The 18845-nt window shown below is 37.4% G+C and overlaps 1 protein-coding gene across 4 annotated transcripts in view; it reads right to left on the bottom strand.

Annotated features, from left to right (window-relative positions):
* The window catches only part of INPP4B (inositol polyphosphate-4-phosphatase type II B), a gene marked incomplete at its 3' end in the record, with an annotated part of 719784 nt that overhangs the window by 236455 nt on the left and 464484 nt on the right, over positions 1–18845 (bottom strand). For 3 of the 4 annotated variants that reach the window (XM_082653036.1, XM_082653035.1, XM_082653034.1), the window contains exons 8-9: positions 16095–16145; positions 6266–6345 (exon numbers count right to left, since the gene is read on the bottom strand). In XM_082653036.1, the coding sequence (XP_082509162.1) occupies positions 6266–6345; positions 16095–16145 (131 nt within the window). Of the gene's footprint in view, positions 1–6265; positions 6346–6680; positions 6734–16094; positions 16146–18845 lie in introns of those variants that run through there. The other variant, XM_082653037.1, reaches the window with a different exon arrangement.

Consider the following 18845-nt stretch of genomic DNA (forward strand, 5'->3'; position numbering starts at 1 on the left):
CATTGCTTTCAGCGGTTAGGATGGGCATTTTTAGAAAATTCTAGGCAAAAGCATCAAGTTAGCTTTTACATGACATCCTTATCCTCGAACTTTTCCACGAATGCATTTAATAAAGTTTAATACTATTCTGTTTTATAATTAATCACTGATATGCTATTTTCTCTTAAAGCAGGCTTTTTGGCCACCAGTCAATGTCTACCGCCCTTATGTAATATAGAAAATGTTTTAGACGTGTATAAAACTTAGTGTGGTGGAACCAGCAGAACTTTCTGCTGTAATCCTACTTTCTGATACCTAGAAAAACTAACTGGAAGCGACTTTTAAAGGAGAATAAAACATATTCAAAACATATTCAAGATGCTTGGATGTGATTTTTTAAAAGCATCTCTGAAGTCCAAGTAAATATAAGAAAATACGTTGTCGTCACACATACAATTTTAAAGACAGTATCTAGTGCTTAAAGTAAGCATTATTTGCGTGCAGGAAAAGAGTTATGGTAGGAAACGAAAAAACAAAGTTTAATTCCATTTCAAATGAAAAATAAATTTATCAGTTAAAACTGTATTGTCAATCTACGGCCAAGTTCGGTCTCAGGTTACCGTGGGGATTCACATGCACTCGAGCATTCCAGGAACAAACATTCTGACCCACTGCCCTATGGCCTGCAGAACGGGCCTTGGCTCCCAACCTGCGAAATGTTAGTGACAATTGCATTTTTTTTAATCGCTCTGAGTATGCTGGTGTAGAAAACTGTGTGTCAGAGCCTAAGGAACCTCTCCTTAATATTGCTCCCAGCTCTTAAATTAAGAACATGCCTTTGGGAGATTCAGTTAAAAATATGCAGGAATTTTTTTTTTTTTTTTTTGTCGTTCTTCTGTTTTTACAAATAAAATGGAAGTGCGTGTTTGTGCCTGTGTGTGTGTGTGTGTGTGTGTGTGTGTGTGTAAGGAGGTTAAATTAAGCAAAACGCCAAAAAACAAAATCGAACAAAACTTAAGACACCATAGTTTGGATCTTACCTTCTCTAAACACACACATTTGACAATAATGGAAAATAAATAATCAAGTTTGGGAGAAAGCAAAATAATTGTAAAGGAATATACATGTACAGACATACCTATCCATACACTCCATGAGGCATTTGCATGAATATGTACACATATAAAATGTTACATAAAATAGGAAAAATTTAAAAACAGTAGAAATTCGTTTGTTTCTTTCAGAGCCCCTCCCATACATCTGTATATTATAAAACATAACATCATATGTCTGTCTAGGATCATCGGAGTCTTATGCTGTACGTTTCACGACAGCACTACTGTAAATGTGGCAGAAGTAATAAACGAAAAGGAAACATAAATTCTCTTTTTATGGATAAATTCTTATACATCTGCATTCAAGAAAATTTGGTCACATCCACTATGATAAAATTATAATAAATGCTTGCTTAATTCGGGGGGATTACATGTGGAAGGTTACAAAAGAAACAACAGAGCAGTTGCTAAGATGAGCTGAATGTTTCTGTGGCAAGGCAATGTGACCTATACTGAAATAAATGTGAATTCTAAGTAAGGTTTTCAGCCTTTCAAGCAAATCACAATCTATCACTCACTATTACTCTGAAAGTTACTTGTCTCAGATATACTCTAAAGCTTAGACTGCATTATATTCACTAGTTTAGGTGGATTCCACTCGGAAATAAATGGCACCAGGTTCATATTTAGCATCCATAAAAATATAAGTCATCATCATGAATCAAAATCTCAACAAATAATTATTGAACCTCTCTACTATGTCACAGGCATATAAAATTGAATTTTAAGATTAAAACATTAATAAAAAGTAACTGAGGCCCCTAAAACTCTCCAAAAGATAGAATATAAAATGGAGAAGAAAGCAAAGATGCTATGAGACCATTAGCTTCCTATCAGGCAGCACAATAAAAGCAGAAGCAGCTCTGGAGTCAGACTCAACTGAATTCTAATCCTACTTTTACAGTTAGTACCTGCGGAATCTTAGACAAGTTGCTATAAAACTGGGATGATAAAGCTGCAGGGATTAAATGATATAGTGCAGGAGAAGCACCCAACATATCCCTTGCATGCTAGTAGATGATCAATAAATAACAAGATTTTTCATTAACAGTGTTATTAGTAATATCAACTGCAAGATGTTAACCCTGTTACTATTTTAAAAATTGGGTAAAGAACCTATTACTATAGTTAGCATATGAAAAATTTACGATAAATGCTCGTTGAATGAACAGTCACTGAATGAAGCCCGAACTGTGTGGAGACAGGCAACAAAGGTCAGATAAGGTCAAAGCACCTCTATCTGTCTCAGTTCTTCTGAGAAGGATTTCCTAAGAAAGAATTTTTATCCCTGCCTCTTTTTCTGCCTTTGCGATTGTTTGACTACTTTAAGAGCAACGTAATTTTTCCCCTGATCTCTAGTGCCATTGCCAGAGAAAGATATGCTTCTCCATTCTGTAATTAAATAAGACAGTATTATGATGTTCTAAATTTCTGCTTGTTATGATTCCAAGAGACTCAGGTCAGGTTGGTAGAACAAATAATTGTTAGGTGCTTGGGCAGTAAACCAGGCTCAGGGCCATGGTTCTGGGGTGAGAATAGATTCCCCAGGTTTCCCTTAGTCTCCATTCCCCCCTAACCTAGCAGGCTGGTTCTCACTTTCTGCCATCATGGCTAACATTCCTGAGTTCTCCATGGCCATTAACACTCATTAGGTCTTCATTTGCTATAAATCCAGGCACTGTGGTGAACTCAATGTGGAAGACACCTTGAACGAGTGGTCCTGGACCTCCGTCCTTGCTTTGTTCTGCCATCACCAAGTCACGTGACACAGGACATGTTTTAACTAGATCTCGGTTTTCCCCTTGGTCAATGGGGACAAAAAGTGAGTCATTAAGAGCACAGGATTTGTAGTCAGAAACGTATGGCTTCACGCCTTGGCTTTCTTATGTTAAGAGCATTGTAACTTTGCGCAAATTACTTAACTGCTTTCTACACCTCAGTTCCTTAGTTTATAAAATGACAAAAGGAATAACATCATACGCTGATAAGGGTCAATGAAACAACATCTCTAACATACTTATCAGAGCATAAAACACATAGTGTCTCATAGTATCTTCCCCCTCCACCTCCTCCTCCTTCTCTTCTCATTAGTATTACTATTATTGTAATATTAACCAGTGTCTTCCATGTCTGCAATTGTAATCCGCTATACAAGAACCTTAGCATGTTTACAGTACAGTATGGAAGTCAGGAATAGATAGTAATGAGGTAGAAAACGAAACAGAAAGTATGATTCAGATCTAAAGGAAGTCAGAGTAGACAGGAACTACCAAATGTAAACTAGAAAAACAAAACAGATGTCATATAAAGGTACCAGGGTTAATACTAAATAAAGACACCGATTGGGATACTAGAACGCTTAGACAGAAATTTAGTGGCTACGCATTTAAATGAAAATGAGTTACATGAGTGGGAACCACTTTCTATATCGGAGGCATTCTCCCCAATACATGCAAACAAATTTTAGCTTACAATTTCAAAAATGCACGGTACCATATTTCATGCAATTTGAGTCTAAGCCTATAAATAAGACACACACTTCTTGCCCTTTTAAGTTTTTTGTGGAAAATAAAAATTCAACTCAAACTCAAAAATTCCAGTTCACAGCACATAGGACAGGCCACATTAAACTATGGTATTCCATGAAACTAGTTTGAGAGTTTGAAATCTGACTTACCTGGTAAGAATAAGGGACAGTGAACACAAACAAAACCAGACTCACGATCCAAGAACGGTGCCGACAAATACGCCCTTACCCTTATTTCTGTGAATTTGTTTTACAGAAATCTGAGAATTCTACTCTTTAAAAATTATGACCCGAATGTAAAAGGAATAAAAGTCAGATAATGTCAGTGCAAAGGAATAGTAAAAACAAAACTAATAACCAAAAAAATGCTTCTTATCCCTTATCTAACGTTTTTCCGATTCAGTACCTCAGAGGTTGCCAAGTCATTGGAAAGAAGATAAATTACAACAGATGGAAAAACACGAAGCATCAGAAATCAGCAGGTTATGATAAGTCCATAATGTGTCTTGTTCATAGGGGGAGAAATCTACAAATTTGGCAAAGCGCAAAAAGGGAAAAAAATATTAACCTCGCCATTTCAAAGTTGGCTTTCAAAAATTATTTTTTCTAGAAAATGCAATGCTTTGTTGCTAAATTTGGTTTCCTTTTAGACAATCAAAATCAAATAAATAAGAATCAGGAGTATTCAAATCAAAAGTGGAAATGTGTCTTGATTTCCTCTAAATCTGGAATTGTTATATTCCTTTTTCCTTCTAAGTGTAGTACTCTAAACTAGATCTTTCTGTTCCTATCTTTCCTCTAATTGTGTGTGTTCACATATTTTCATTGCACTAAGGATTTCTGGGTCCCTGATATCTGTTTCAAAGCCAGTGTCTAAATGTTGTGCAGAGGGCTGCGGACGTTAATGACAGTTATGATACAATCAATACTGCAGTTTGTGATCAGCAAGGTGAGGAATAAAGTACCATGCACCTTATATAGAAAACACGTGACCTGCTGGTGGTTCTCAGCAAGCTCAATGTCTGACATCTTATGTCATGAATCCAGGGGCACTTGGGTCAAATCTAACTGCCATGCTAGATGGGTAACAGGTATCTTCTAGGATACCAGTGACAGTGGCAGATAGACATTTTAGCTGGCACTTACACACTTCCAACAGAAAATAAACACAGCAAAATTTTATTGGGAATAACACCACAAAACTATAAAGATTTTTAAATGCCGCCCCAAATAAAATGCAACAACAAAAAATGTTACAGCCGAAAGGAAGCCAAAAAGAAGATGACAGCCTCAGTAGAACCCTTCAACACTTATTTTTCTGCATGAACATGTGTTACTTTAAATTATTTTATACCATCTCTTAAGTCAAAATGCTAAACTGTAAGGATCAGGAAAAAGTCAGACAGGAGACAGCCAGCAGTACAGATTCCACCATAAACCATGACATCTACACTGAAATAAATTGGTTATAATGGGTCCTTAGGGGCTGGGCAGAGGGAAAACAAACTTGACACATTGTCTGTTCCCTGACAATGGTCTCTACATTGCATCAAAAGAAGAGCATCTTAAGATTTACAATGTTCTCTACAATTTTTATATTCATTTATACTATATAAATATTGTAAGGCAGTGTTCTCCATGTATACATAATTTTAAAGTTATTATATGGTTAGAAAATAACATACTATTTTTCTAATTTATAATGAAGTTAAAAAGAAATGATTAATCTATTTAATACTCTTCTTAGTATGAAAACACAGCGCAGTTCCTAAAGATTGTTGTGTCAAAAAAAAAAAAAAAAGATTGTTGTGTCATCTGTATCAAAACAGATTGTACTCATACTCAAAAGCATCTCTGATCTGCTGTCTGTTCCAATGAGTCTGTTTTAACTTATACTTTATTTTTTTAACTTATACTTTATATTTAATAGTATAGCAGCAAAATAAACTTTAAAAAAAGAGCATAATCAGCCTACCCTTTATTATCATAAATCTGCAAGTTGCCTCTAACAAACATATTTCAAACCTAGAAACTCACTTGATTTAAAAAGTAACATTTTGATAAGTAACAGAAATATTATTTAGTAACATGCCCATCATTTCTATTTACTTTCTTACTTTCAAGAATTTTATCACCTTATTTTTTGAAGTTTCATTTCAAGTTTCATCACTTTATTTTTTATTTTATATTGAAGTACAGTTGCTTACAATATTATATTGGCTTCAGGTGTACAATACAGTGATTTGATATTTTTATAGATTATGCACCATACAAAGCTATTATATTATTATTGGCTATATTCCCCTGCTGTACATTACATCCCTGTGACTTATATAACTGGTAGTTTGTACTGCTTAATCTCCTTCACCTTTTTGTCCATTCCCCACCCCTAACCCTCTGGCCACCACTAGTTTGTTAATAATGTCAGTTTTTTTCCCTACAAGAGCTGATAACTTTTGACCATGTGAAACACAGACTTGAATATGAACCTGAATAATTGCTGTTTCCCTGTAACTTGTTGCAGAGGAGAACGTAAGCTGTTTGAGAGTTGACATCCAAACACCTGCAAGAATTGTGACTTTCAAACCCAACCAGCCTTCAATAAATATCACAGGCTGTTAAATTTAACAGCATTGAGACCCACCTCAGGCTCAGGGTCAGCACTTGCTCCTTGGACTTCAGTAGATCTCCGACTTTAAAACTGGCATAGCCCAGAAAGCTTCGCTGAAAATAAGAAAGAATGGTTTCCATTAACTTCTGAGGTTCTCAGAATTTTGTGTCACAGCAATCACGCAAAACTAGTCTTCAGAAGAGTGAAATGTTAAATCTATTAGCCTGACAAATATTTCATTGACAGAAATACAACCATCAGTAATAGATGTCCACTTCATGGGGCGAGGTTGAGGGATGCAAATGCATCCTTGTCATTAAAAACAGAGATGAATAGCCAGGAAAATAACAAAATGTCTAACACAGAAGCCAGGACTTTTCCATGAACACATTTTCTCCCCACATGAAAACTGAGATAAAAGAAAAGATGACAGACGTTTAATATTTACCAATGCCGTCCTTGTTATTAGAATTCCTCAAGTCATGGGCAGCAACAACTTTGTATTCCAGATATGAGCAAATCTGTTAGTTGGAGCTATTTTTATGTGGGATTCTGTGCAAGTTATAAATAGAAATGCTACATTTCTCCCCCATCACAGCAATGTTTAAAAGTATTTGTTTCCTTTGTTATTTCTACACTAGCATGGGACAATTTCACTCCAACACACAAAAAAGAATGGTACTTATTCAATTACATTTTCTAAAATTGCTTTTTTAACCTATCATACAGGGTGTTGACTATCTATGAACATATCTATCTTCTACACTCTCTGACTCATAATATAAAGAATAAAACACTAAATTGGTTTTTCTTTTCCAGGATAAAAATCTTTCATCTCTTTTTAATATTCCTGGCTGCTTGTGATTTAAAAGTCACAATATTATGGTATACCATAAATAAGATTTCTCATTCTCCTTTCAAGGTCAAGATGTAAACACGAAAATATCAGTATCAAACCCGTATTATTACCTATACCATTGCTGCCTAACACACTGTAATACTTTACAAGAAGTCTACACTACATCTTCCAGAACATTCTCTCTTCATAGGTCTGTTGCCAGCCTGCCCTAGAATGAGATGCTGGACTTAAGTCAACTGGCTCTTTTCAGAGGCAAGTGTGCAGTGATTCCATACATAAGAGGCTGCACCTACACAAAGTGATCCTTGAGCATAGAGAAGACAAGCTTCAGGTCAGAATTTTTCTCCTTCTTTTCAAAGTTCTAACTTAGAAGAACTGGTTCAAAAATTGTAAAGGCAAACATTTGAAATACAACTCGGTTGTAAGTTGGAGATGCCTATATGTTAGTAATGATAAAACCTAATTAATTCACTTGAAACTCGAAGAAGTGGTTTAGATACCAAGTCGCCAAATTGGGGATCATAGAAGACTAAATTATTAGGTGAAGAATGTTATGTGAAAACAGAAGATTTGTGGAAACAAGCTGTGATGACATGAATGCTGAGAGTGAATCAAGGCAGAGAAGAATTCCAAGAGCTGTATGAACAAAGCCAAAATTTAGGGTGACTTTTCAGTAAGGGGTAGAGAGTGTCTAGGAGAGACCCAGCTGAACAAAAGCACTTATGCCCCCTCAGCAGACAACCTACTAGGACGTCCCTGTATAAAAGGGCTCCCCTTCTCCACACTGCTCGTCTCCATTCCTTATCCTGTTGTATTTTTTCTATTGTCACTTAAATATTATGTATTTAATTGCTTATTCTGTCCTCCCCTCAAAATAAAAATTGAGATTTGAAGATGCACGACGAGCTTTGTTTTCTGGTAACCTCCCACTGCCTAACACACATTAGGTGTGTGATAAATAGTGACTGACAATAAATGAATGAATGAATGGCATAGACACTAGCTTTCAAGTAATTTATACTATGAGATATAAAAGAAATACTCCTTCTGCAGATATTTATAAACCATTATAATTCACTGACCTGTGGGAAATTAAAACAATTTTTTAGCTTGTGGATTGTATAACGTGGTAGTGAATTTCACTTTAGCATTTTGTATGTTAAAGAGATGTCTTGCTTATTTCTCTTTCACCGGTCATTAGGGTTATTAATTTAAATTCTACCCCTCACTCATTATCCTCACTTGAAGAAAATGCTCAACCCATTTGACCCATCGTGACCAGAAATGTCACGATGCCCCCAAATTTCAAGTTATTTCTTCTCCTTGCCTTTTGAGATTTCTGCAGGAAGGGATGGTTTTAGAATTAAGAAAACAAACTGCACATGCCATGAATGTTAGTGTGGTCTTTTCAGCAATAGAAGCAGCAGATGTCCCAGACGGGAATGTAGCAACGAGAGACAGGTGGAGGGGCTATTTTCAGACATGCGCCCCAGACACACCAGCAGGCACAGCTGCAAGTAGTCTGTGACCACAAGTCATTGAATGTCTCTCCTGCCTACCAGGCCGGGAGCTCCTGTGGAAGCAGGACCTTGGCTCGTCCATCTTCTAGCTCAGCCCGTTGTCCGGAACAGAGAGGCTGCATGCTACGCCCACTGCTGCACTGAGTGTTTGCAGTGTGCCAAAATGGATGCCTGTGAGTCAACCTTTTCCATCACAACTGTCAGCCACGTGCTTAATCTCAAAGGATATTATCCTTTGAGAGAGAGCTTACAGAAATCATACAATCTGTTATAAATCAACTTAGGTAATGGCATTATGAAAGGGTGTCAAACCAGAGGAAGTGTTATTTGTTCTAAAAATATTTTTAAAATTTATTCTAAAAATAACTGTACATTAGGACTACATGTCACATAAAATGCATTTAATAAAATCCCTCAGTTTAAAGACATTGCCTAATTGTTTCACATTGCAATACCGAACAATGGACTTGCCTATACTCTTACTTTCTAGCAGGTTTTTATGTGTCTGCTTCGCCTCAGTATAAATAAAACTAGGACCCTCCACACCCCTGAAAGTGGAAAACACATCATTCATTTACATGAATATTCACTGGACTCCTGGTCAAAGAATGAATTAGAGAGAAAACAGTCTTCTCTATTATGAAACCTGAATTCCCATGGAGGGAAAACGGCACACAATGCTAATGCAAAAGAATAATTTAATATAGAGTTATTTTATTTTTACTGTCACTTTAATCATAATCATAGAATTTAAGAAAATTATTTCAAAAAATCTGTTTATATTCCAAATATAACTCAGGGAACAATGTTTTCATCTCTCCTTCAGTATTGTTTCTAAAATTCTCATCTTCAAGGTTTTAAACTGGGAGATCCAATATCAGGGGAAAATTTTAAAACAAAGAAAAAAAAAATTAAAGTGTCACTAGAGTTGGAGGTCTGAAGTGTAGTTCTAAATCCATGATTATGTCCAAAAATGGAAATCTGGGCAATTAAATCACTTCTCCCAGCCCCCAGGCTGGCTGTCCACTGACAGGCACTGTCAACCTCCATTTGTCTGTCTTCTCTCTCACAAATCTGGGACTTGGACAAGTTACTCCACCATACTAGGCCTTAGTTTCTGGATGAAAATGTTGCATAGGATAACTGTATCTTTCTCATTGTTATTGTTATAAGAATTAAAGTAATCCAGGCAAAGCACTTAGTACATTGCTGGGAAAACAGGAAGCACTGCATAAATATTAGCTTGCATAGTACTTAAGGAAAATATGCCCAGAAGTCAGATGACTTAAATATAAGTCCACTTCAAATACTTTTTGGAAAAGGCCGAGTATTTAAAAAAAAAAGTCTATGAGAAATTCCTATTATAAAAAAGAAAAATGTATGTTTAAAAATAAAAGTTAGATTCAGGGAAATATAAACTAGAATAAATTCTAGTGAAAAAAAAGATACGAAAGTTATGTGGTCCTTAGCGTTAAGCACACGTTACCTATAATTCCTTATAGCTCAAATTTTTATTAGATCATGTGGAATGCTTATCAGAGGCCAAGAAATGTCTGAATGAAATCAACAAACATTAAGACTTATTAAGACATGGCCAGTCTGTAGATGAAGAGACAGGAACCCATGGGAGTTAACTGGCTTACACCTGGTCACAGAACTAGTTAATGTGCAGAAGCCAAGTTAGAATCCAGGTTTCTTGCTCTTCAGTCCAGAATTCTTTCATCCCCCTCAAGCTGTGCCTCATTTCCAGGACAGGTGGCAATTCCCTTTCCTTCTGACAGGCTCTCTGCCTGCACTCTGTGCGGCTCTGACCTTTCTTGCCTGCTCATGACAATGCAACACTCACCATTATCATTCTGGTGCAGGCACCCAAAGCAGATGATCATTAAATTGCTAGATGCACGATTTCAATCACTCACCTGGCTGGAGAGTGATATCAAGCAGGGTGGAGAATGCAGGGCACCTGTCTCAATTCCTGGCTCTGCTCTACGGGGAGCGTACAAATAAACCGTTCATCCTGCCTGCCCTGGTGGGGACTCAGCGCAAGTCACAGACATCCAGAATGCTCAGCAGGGTTGCATACCTGCCTGAAGCAGGTCCTCCATGGTCTCGTTCCCCTGGTACTACACAAGGATCCAGAGGAAGTGCTCCTCCATACACATACCTCCATCACCTATGTTCATCTCACAAAGCCTTTATTCAAAGTTTAGGTTTCCTTTATACTACAACTTTCATGGATCTCCCAAGTTTTTCCAAGTACTGTCCAGAGCTGCATTATCCAGCATATGCACTAGTTTGTGGCTACTGTGAGTTGAGTTGTGTTCTAAGTGTAAACACAAATCAGATTTATAAGATGTGATACGAAAAACGGAGTGTGAAATATATCATTACTGATTTCTGAATTGATTACATTTTGAAATGATAATATTTTACATATATTGAGTTAAATAAAATATTACAACTAATTTCACCTGTTTTCTTGTTACTCTTTTAAAAGCATGGGCTGCTAGAAAATTTTAACTTACATATGTGGCATGCATTAAGTTTCTAGTAGACAGTGTTGTTTTTTTATTTTTAATTTTTATTGGAGTATAGTTGCTTTACAATGTTAGTTTCTGCCATGCAGCAAAGTGAATCAGTCATACGTATACATGTATACCCTCTTTTTTAGATTTCCTTTCAATTCAGGTCACCACAGAGCACTGAGTAGAGTTCCCTGTGCTATACAGTAGGTTCTCATGAGTTATCTATTTTATACATAGTAGTGTACGTATGTCAATCCAAATTTCCCAATTCATCCTCCCTCCCCCCTTGGTATCCATAAGTTTGTTCTCTACATCTGTGTCTCTATTTCTGCTTTGCAAATAAGTTCATCTGTACCATTTTTCTAGATTCCACATATAAGCGATATTATACAATATTTGTTTTTCTCTTTTTGACTTACTTCACTCTGTATGACAGTCTCTAGAAGACAGTGCTGGTTTTTGAGGGTAAATGAAGATATCCATAATACTCTGACATATTCTCATAAAACTATATACTGGAACTGTGGTGTAGGTTTTAAAAGGTCTTTGAAAACCAGAAGTTTATATGGTGAGGCAGGCTGATACACAGCATCTCCTGCATATAACTTACAGGATGGGCCCTTTTTCATACTTTTGTACAGGTACTGTTTCTTCCCCCTCTACCCTAACAGACATGGTTGTGTGGTTTCCCACTCTATAGGAAGGGACAGAGGGTACATGAACTATATGCGCTGAAAAAATACATGACAAAGAAAAAAGAACTGAGAGAATATCTATTACAACTTGATGAACAGTCCAAAGAACACATTAAAATGCAATTTAGGGCAAAGTCATATATTATAAAATTACATCTTTACTATGAATATACCTCACAAGGTCTCAGAGCACAGACTGGTATCTGCTTGACTAAGTCATCACCAAAGGTGTGGTTTCATCTAATAGATGCTGCTGAAGAATGCAAAGAAATGTATAGAACATATTTGAAAGATTTATAATAAAAAATTTTAGCTGATTTTTTAAATTGGAGTACTTAGTGGCTAGAGTCCATGGCACATTGTAATGGCAGAGCCATTACCTGCTCTATGTTCTTGGCCAAGAACTTAAATTCTCAAGAATTTTTTTCAGTGTCCAAAAAAATAGTTTGGAGGAGTGATGAGATGTATATTAATCAGCGGTACTTCACAGCTGCTCAAGGCATGACAATTTTTCTCTATCCAGAATATCATGTGCTCTGAGGGTGTTAGAAAAGCCAAGGCATGCTGACTTGTTCTTATTTAGACTCATTCTTATCATGCCTGAGATTTAGTTTGGTAATATAATTACCATTTTATTGATTTCTGATGTGTCATAAAATGTACTCGATTCTTACCATGTTATTGCAATTATTTTTAGACACCCCCTCCCTTTTTATTCTGCTGCTTCTAAAAAAATGTAAGATGGCTGGCAAACCAAAATCATGGTATGCTTCCTAATGCATTCAATACATATATCATGATTTGCTAATTTCTGGGCACAGAGCTAGGGCTATTAAAGTAAACAAAATACACATGATCTCTGCAAACAAAATATACATGATCTTTGCAATCAAAATAAACTAGTCTTTTGTTAAACAAAATACTAGTTTAACATCTAGTAGGAGACTGGAGACATTACTAATAAATAATACCCATTCTGCCCAAGTTGCATTCCTAATAGCATCTTGATTTTGTTTAAATGGGAATTGTATCCCGATTCCCTTCTACCCAGGGACTCTGATCGTCTCAGTGATTATGTAAGTGGTGGGACAGTTGGCCCTCTGTACCCTGGGGTGCAGAACCACTGATATAAAACCCGCAGATATGCAAAGCCAACTGTAAGGGACTTGAGCACCCATGGATTTTTGGTATCCGAGGAGGATCCTGGAACCAATCTCCTGAGGATATTGAGGAACGACTGTACACCAACTGAGTTTTCCTTTCCAGAATTGAAGGAACAGGATGAGTTGCTCAGAACCTTTTCAATTTGGAATGTGATATCTGGAGGAGTAATGGTCAGACTGTACAACACTTTAAGAAAGGAGAAGCAGGACAATGGACAGAGACTGGTTGCTTTAAGTCCTTTTGAGAAGCTGGAGACTTGGGCAATTTCCCCATGACTTTTCTTAACATGAGAAGAACAAGTCTGTTACCTACTCTTCATCCAGTTACTTGCTTCTGAATGCATTCCTAACTGATACAATAGGCATGTCAGAGAATGCCCATTGAGAAGTTTCTCTTGGTCCAGGAATTATAGATGAGTCTTTGTCAAGGATGAGGACACAAGATAACAAATGTTCCACATGATAAGTTCAGAAAACCTCATCACAGTGCCTAAAAGGAGCCAGTTTAGAGAAACTGGTCTATTAGTAACCACAACACAGCCAGTTCATATAAAGGTAGTGCTGGAAGAGAGAGGTCAGAACTTGGGGAGGATACAATTTAGGAAATGAAGCAGATCTCTCTCTTCATTACCCTCAGGAAGACATCTTGATCTCCAACGCCAAAACCAAAGTCATCGGAGTATGGGCCCAAAACATGACTTATGAAGCTTGAAGGTGTCCAAACCATCTCTACCTCTGCTGTGTTGGGAACCGGTGATCGTGTCTCCTTTGGGAATCACTGATTATCTAGTACCCGATGCTGCTGGGGCTCATAGAAACGGTCAGAAGAGACATGGTTCAGCCAGAACCAGATCCCCCACGATGGGAAAGTATACAATGGGAAGGGGCCTCCAAGGCCTCCAGAAATACCTATATTTGTGCTCACAGGAGAGCCAGCATTTCACTCTGCCACAAAGAGAACTCGGGCAGCATTATGCTGAGAAGCATAAAAACCAGCATAAAGGGCACCACACCTCATGGTGGGCAAGCACAGAAGGAACCTCTCCCCTTTCCTTTCTCCTGAGTAACTGAGCAATGAGAGGAGGAAAGGGGAGAATGTGTGAGGGTGGACCATTCCCCCTCCCCCCAACACAAGTTGCTAGAAGCGCTGAGTTGTCTACAGCCTGTAGCAGGAAATGGTGGAGGAGAGGGTGGAAGAGAATAATTTAAAATCAGAGAAGAGACTCAAGTTTTAAAATGAATAAGATGCATTCCATTCCAAGAACTTGAGTGAGAGAAAAAATAGGGGGGAAATTCATACAATTAGGCCAAGATGTCATTAAAATCTCAAGCAAGGAGGATTTAACACAGAGAAATTGTGGGAGTGAGCAGTTGGAGGAAAATAATTAAACCAGCTCAACTTTCTTGAACCTCAAAAAGTAAATGGTAATTTTTAAAAAAAAATGATTAACTTACTAAGAGTTATAAATTTCATTCTTTTTTTTTTGCCATTTGCAGCAACATGGATGGACTTGGAGGACATTATGCTAAGTGAAATAAGTCAGACAAAGAAAGACAAATACTGTATGGTATCACTTAACATGTGAAATGTAAAAAACACAACAAACTAGTGAATAAATAAAATAAGAAGCAGACCCACAGATACAGTGAACAAACTAGTGGTTATCAGTGGGGAGAGGGAAGGGGGAGGAGCAAAATAGGGGTGGGGGAAAAGGGTTATTATGGGATTATATGAAATCATGTGTGTGAAACATTTGAAAATTGTAAAGCACTATAGATTTTTTTTTTAATTTAAAAAAAGAGTTACAAATTTCAGAAGGCCTTACATTATATGAAGGAACTGTAAAGGGTGTGAGGACGGCTTGCACTGGCGGTTCTAGTTTGAAGGAGGACGTCTGAGTGGTCGTAGGCAAAAGGCCTGTGACCCGAGTCCTGAGCTGGGAGAGAGCACCACTGGGCAGCCAGGCAAGGAGACTGCATGTGTCCTGCAGGGAGAGAGGCCTGAGGCTGGGAGGACTCGCTGGTTCCTTGGGAGAAACTCTAGCAGCCCAGGTAGTCTTGGCACCAAGACTGGCGGTGGAGGTGAGAGCAGCACAAGAGGCTGAAGGGACTGGCAGGAAACAAAGCATGAAGATTCATTTAAGTCAAAGAGAGTTATTCAGCCTGTTCCAGGAAGAAACTAGAAGGCTGCGTTCGGCATGAGAGAGCACGAAGTACCCTTTTCCTTCCCCTACGCTGAGAGATGCAGAGGTGGCTGACTCACTTCTCAGCCAATGCAAGGCACGCTTTCTGGAGGGTCCCCTTAGCAGGTTGGGATGGCAGCTGTTGCCAATGAGGAAATGAATGCTACCTAGCACAGGGCTCCCCACACCCACCGGAAGAAGACTGCCAACTGCCTGTAGGATTTCAGTGAATTTCAAATAGGCCTTTCAGTTGGCAGGGCCTCTTAGGCTCAACTTACTTCTGGACTTTTTCCACCTTTCTGAATGCAGGATCCCAGGGACCAGCCTGCTGGGCTATTCTTCAGGAGCCTCCATTGCCTACTGCAAACTTGTCCAAGCAAAATGACCTGTTACTCTCTTGCTCTCCCAACTTGTAAAAGCTTGAGATGCAATGGCTCAGATGCAGCAGGAAAACCTCAGCTGGATTTTCCAGCACTGGGCTGCACTTCGGTGGCATCTTCTGTTTCAACCCGCCCTACAGCGTTGAAGTGGCTGGACGCAGAAAACATCCCAGTCCCACGGCTAGTCAGCCCTCTGCGTCCTTGCGGAAGCGGTCGAGCTCACACCTGCAATTTCCCAGCCTCCTGTTGGTCCTGGAATGTTGGCTCCGAATCACATCTCAGTTACCTGCAGGGCAATTCCTAGACTCATCTCTAGCCAGCTGAACTAAATAAGAATTCACTTGAGGATGGTTTTCAGGAGACAAGGAATGAAGTCCATGCAATTCCACAAATATGTGACCGTGTCTCCTTGCAGGTCACACTCTATTAATTTAACTCAATTTTATTTGTCAGCTAGAAGGCAGAAGGCCAGAGAAAACCCAAATGATTAGCTTAGAAATGATGTGTGTGCCTTTTGGAAACAAAAGAAACACTTACCCCAACCTCTGGCGGGGGATCCTTATGTTCAGGGAGGACACTTGTTCTAACCTAAGGAGAAAAACAAACATTTTCTGTATGACTTTGGAGTAGAAACCAGTGCAGAAGCTTCACACAGGTGCTGTTTGCATTTTCCCTCATCTGGCATCAGTTCAGACTCTGTGGTTAATCATTACTGAAGGTACCTGTGTATGACATCCACTGTGGGCAACAACGATGCTATCTTTTTATAGTTCCTGAATTTCCTGAGGTTCTTAAGTAGACAGAGCTCATCCCATCACTCCTTGTCAAATACAGAGATATCTGGGCTTTAGGTGAATCACTTTTAATCTCCTTGAAAAGCAAAGCTCATTCAACATTCCAGGGAAGGGACAGAGTTGGCATAGAGAATGTCATTCCATGAATGCTTATAAATATTTATTCTCTTTTAGGATATCTCTCTCTCTTGAGAATTCTGGGCCAAACTGTGATATACCATCATCTAGATTCCTTTGAAAACTAATTCTTGATTGTGGGAGAGGATAATAGTGTAAAATAGTCATTTGGGGAAGCTTTTCATATGTTTAAAAAGCATTCCTGGTGAAAAATCAACTCCTTAGATGATAAGTAGACATATTTCTTCTAGTGGGTGGTGATCCTCAGCCCTGGCTGTACGTTAGAATTACCTGGAGACCTTTCAAACTACCTGTGCTCTTTCCTGTCCACGGATATTGACCCTAATGTACAGTTACGAGTCTATGATTCTCTATTTAAGAAAAAAGATGTTTCCGATAAAAAGAAGTCACAATTATCTTTCTCACTTACGGAAAAGCTAGTAAAAGCAGGAAGAAAACATAAAACCTAAACCTAGTATATCTAAATTTGAAGTAAGGATGAGATAAACAAGTTAAATGAATACACAGCAACATACAAGAACACTGTGTTTAACTGGAGAGCAGAGGGCTGCGGGGAGGGATGGGAGAGAGGAACCCAGGAACATATAATGGATCAACATTTTAGGGGGTCATTTTAACAAAATCCCTTTGGAGGTGCAGCAAGGGCAATCGTACTTCTTTGTTTCTTTATGACAGATCCAGCATTATCACTTGTACAATTTGTCAGTCATTATGACTCAAAATTGTTCACCATTATTTTGTCACACAAAATAATGACAGGAGAGACCCCCACAGAGTAAACACAATTTACAGAACATGCTCAGCTCAGGATTTCATGACAGAGAGCTCACTGTTTAAGAGCATTTCCAGGTTGGTAGCTGCATTAACGTTCTTTGGTCCAGAATGTTCAGAGGTACCCTTCAGTCTCATTATCTGGAAATCATTAGCTGGTCTCAAAGGATGAGGAAGCTTGGAAACTATATATTAATATATAGCATGCTGTAATGGACCATATAGTGTGTGTGTGTACACACATAGACTATATAAATACAGTGTGTGTGTATAGACTATATACATAGCATGTGTAATATACACACACTATATACATATATACATATGTATACTAGAATAAATTATATACATAGTGAATTAATTATATACAGAGTGAATAAATATTCACATACATGCAACTCATACACACACATATATATGTGTATATTTATACATCATTTTAAGAAAATATTTGATATCCAAATAACATTACCCAAAAGGATATATAAATATAGTATATGTATATATACATGTATAGACTATATACATAGTGTGTGTATATACACACACACTATATACATATATACATATATATATATCAGAATGAACTACATATATAGGGAATATTCACATACATGCAACTAATACACACATGTATATATGTGTATATTTATATATCACCTTAAGAAAATATTTGACATCCAAATAATATCATCCAAAGGGATATATAAATACAGTATGTGTGTGCGCATATATATACATATATGTATATATTTATATTGACTATACACATAGTGTGTGCATACACATAACACTATATACATATATATACCAGAATGAACTATATATACAGTGAATAAATATTCACATACATGCAACTCATACACTAATATATATGGGTATATTTATATATCATTTTAAGAAAATATTTGACATCCAAATAACACCATCCAAAGGGATATGCTTGAATTTAGAAATAAAGTGAAAGAAGTTCGAAACTGTTAAACATATGTAGGACTGCATATAGTGTGTGTGTGTGTGTGTGCGTGCGTGTGTGTGTGTGTAGACAATGCAATCTAATGTTGGACAAAGGTAGAATAATAGTGACAATTCCTGCAACACCGTCATTAAACTCCTAAATTTAAATTGATTTTATCAGTATAACATTTATTTCTTAAATGTTAAATAAATATGAATAAACTATATAGAAAAAAAGATTTTTAACACAAAGGTGTATACTATGAAAAAGTCTAAAGATATTCACAGACTGGTTTGCCATATCCAGTGTGTGCGTGTGTTTGTGTGTGAAGGAGAGAGAGAATGAATTTCACTTTACATAATAAAAGTATTTTTGAAAAGTACATGTACATCACATTTTATTAAATCACTAGCAGAGCTCTTGATTTAGAGGAACTGAAAGACAAAATTATAAATCAATTTTAAATTGTATAAAGTCAAATTTTTATAGGAAATGTTTGATTAAGTCAGCATGTATGTACAGTTCTAAAACCTTTATATTTAAGGTCAGTACTACTTATGTTTAGCATATAGGTTACATATCAATGATGCTTTTCTTGCGTTATCGTACAACCCTCTTCACAGTGAA

Source organism: Grampus griseus (assembly GCF_964374135.1).
Source record: "Grampus griseus genome assembly, chromosome: 4".
In the NCBI taxonomy this organism is placed as follows: Eukaryota; Metazoa; Chordata; class Mammalia; order Artiodactyla; family Delphinidae; genus Grampus; species Grampus griseus.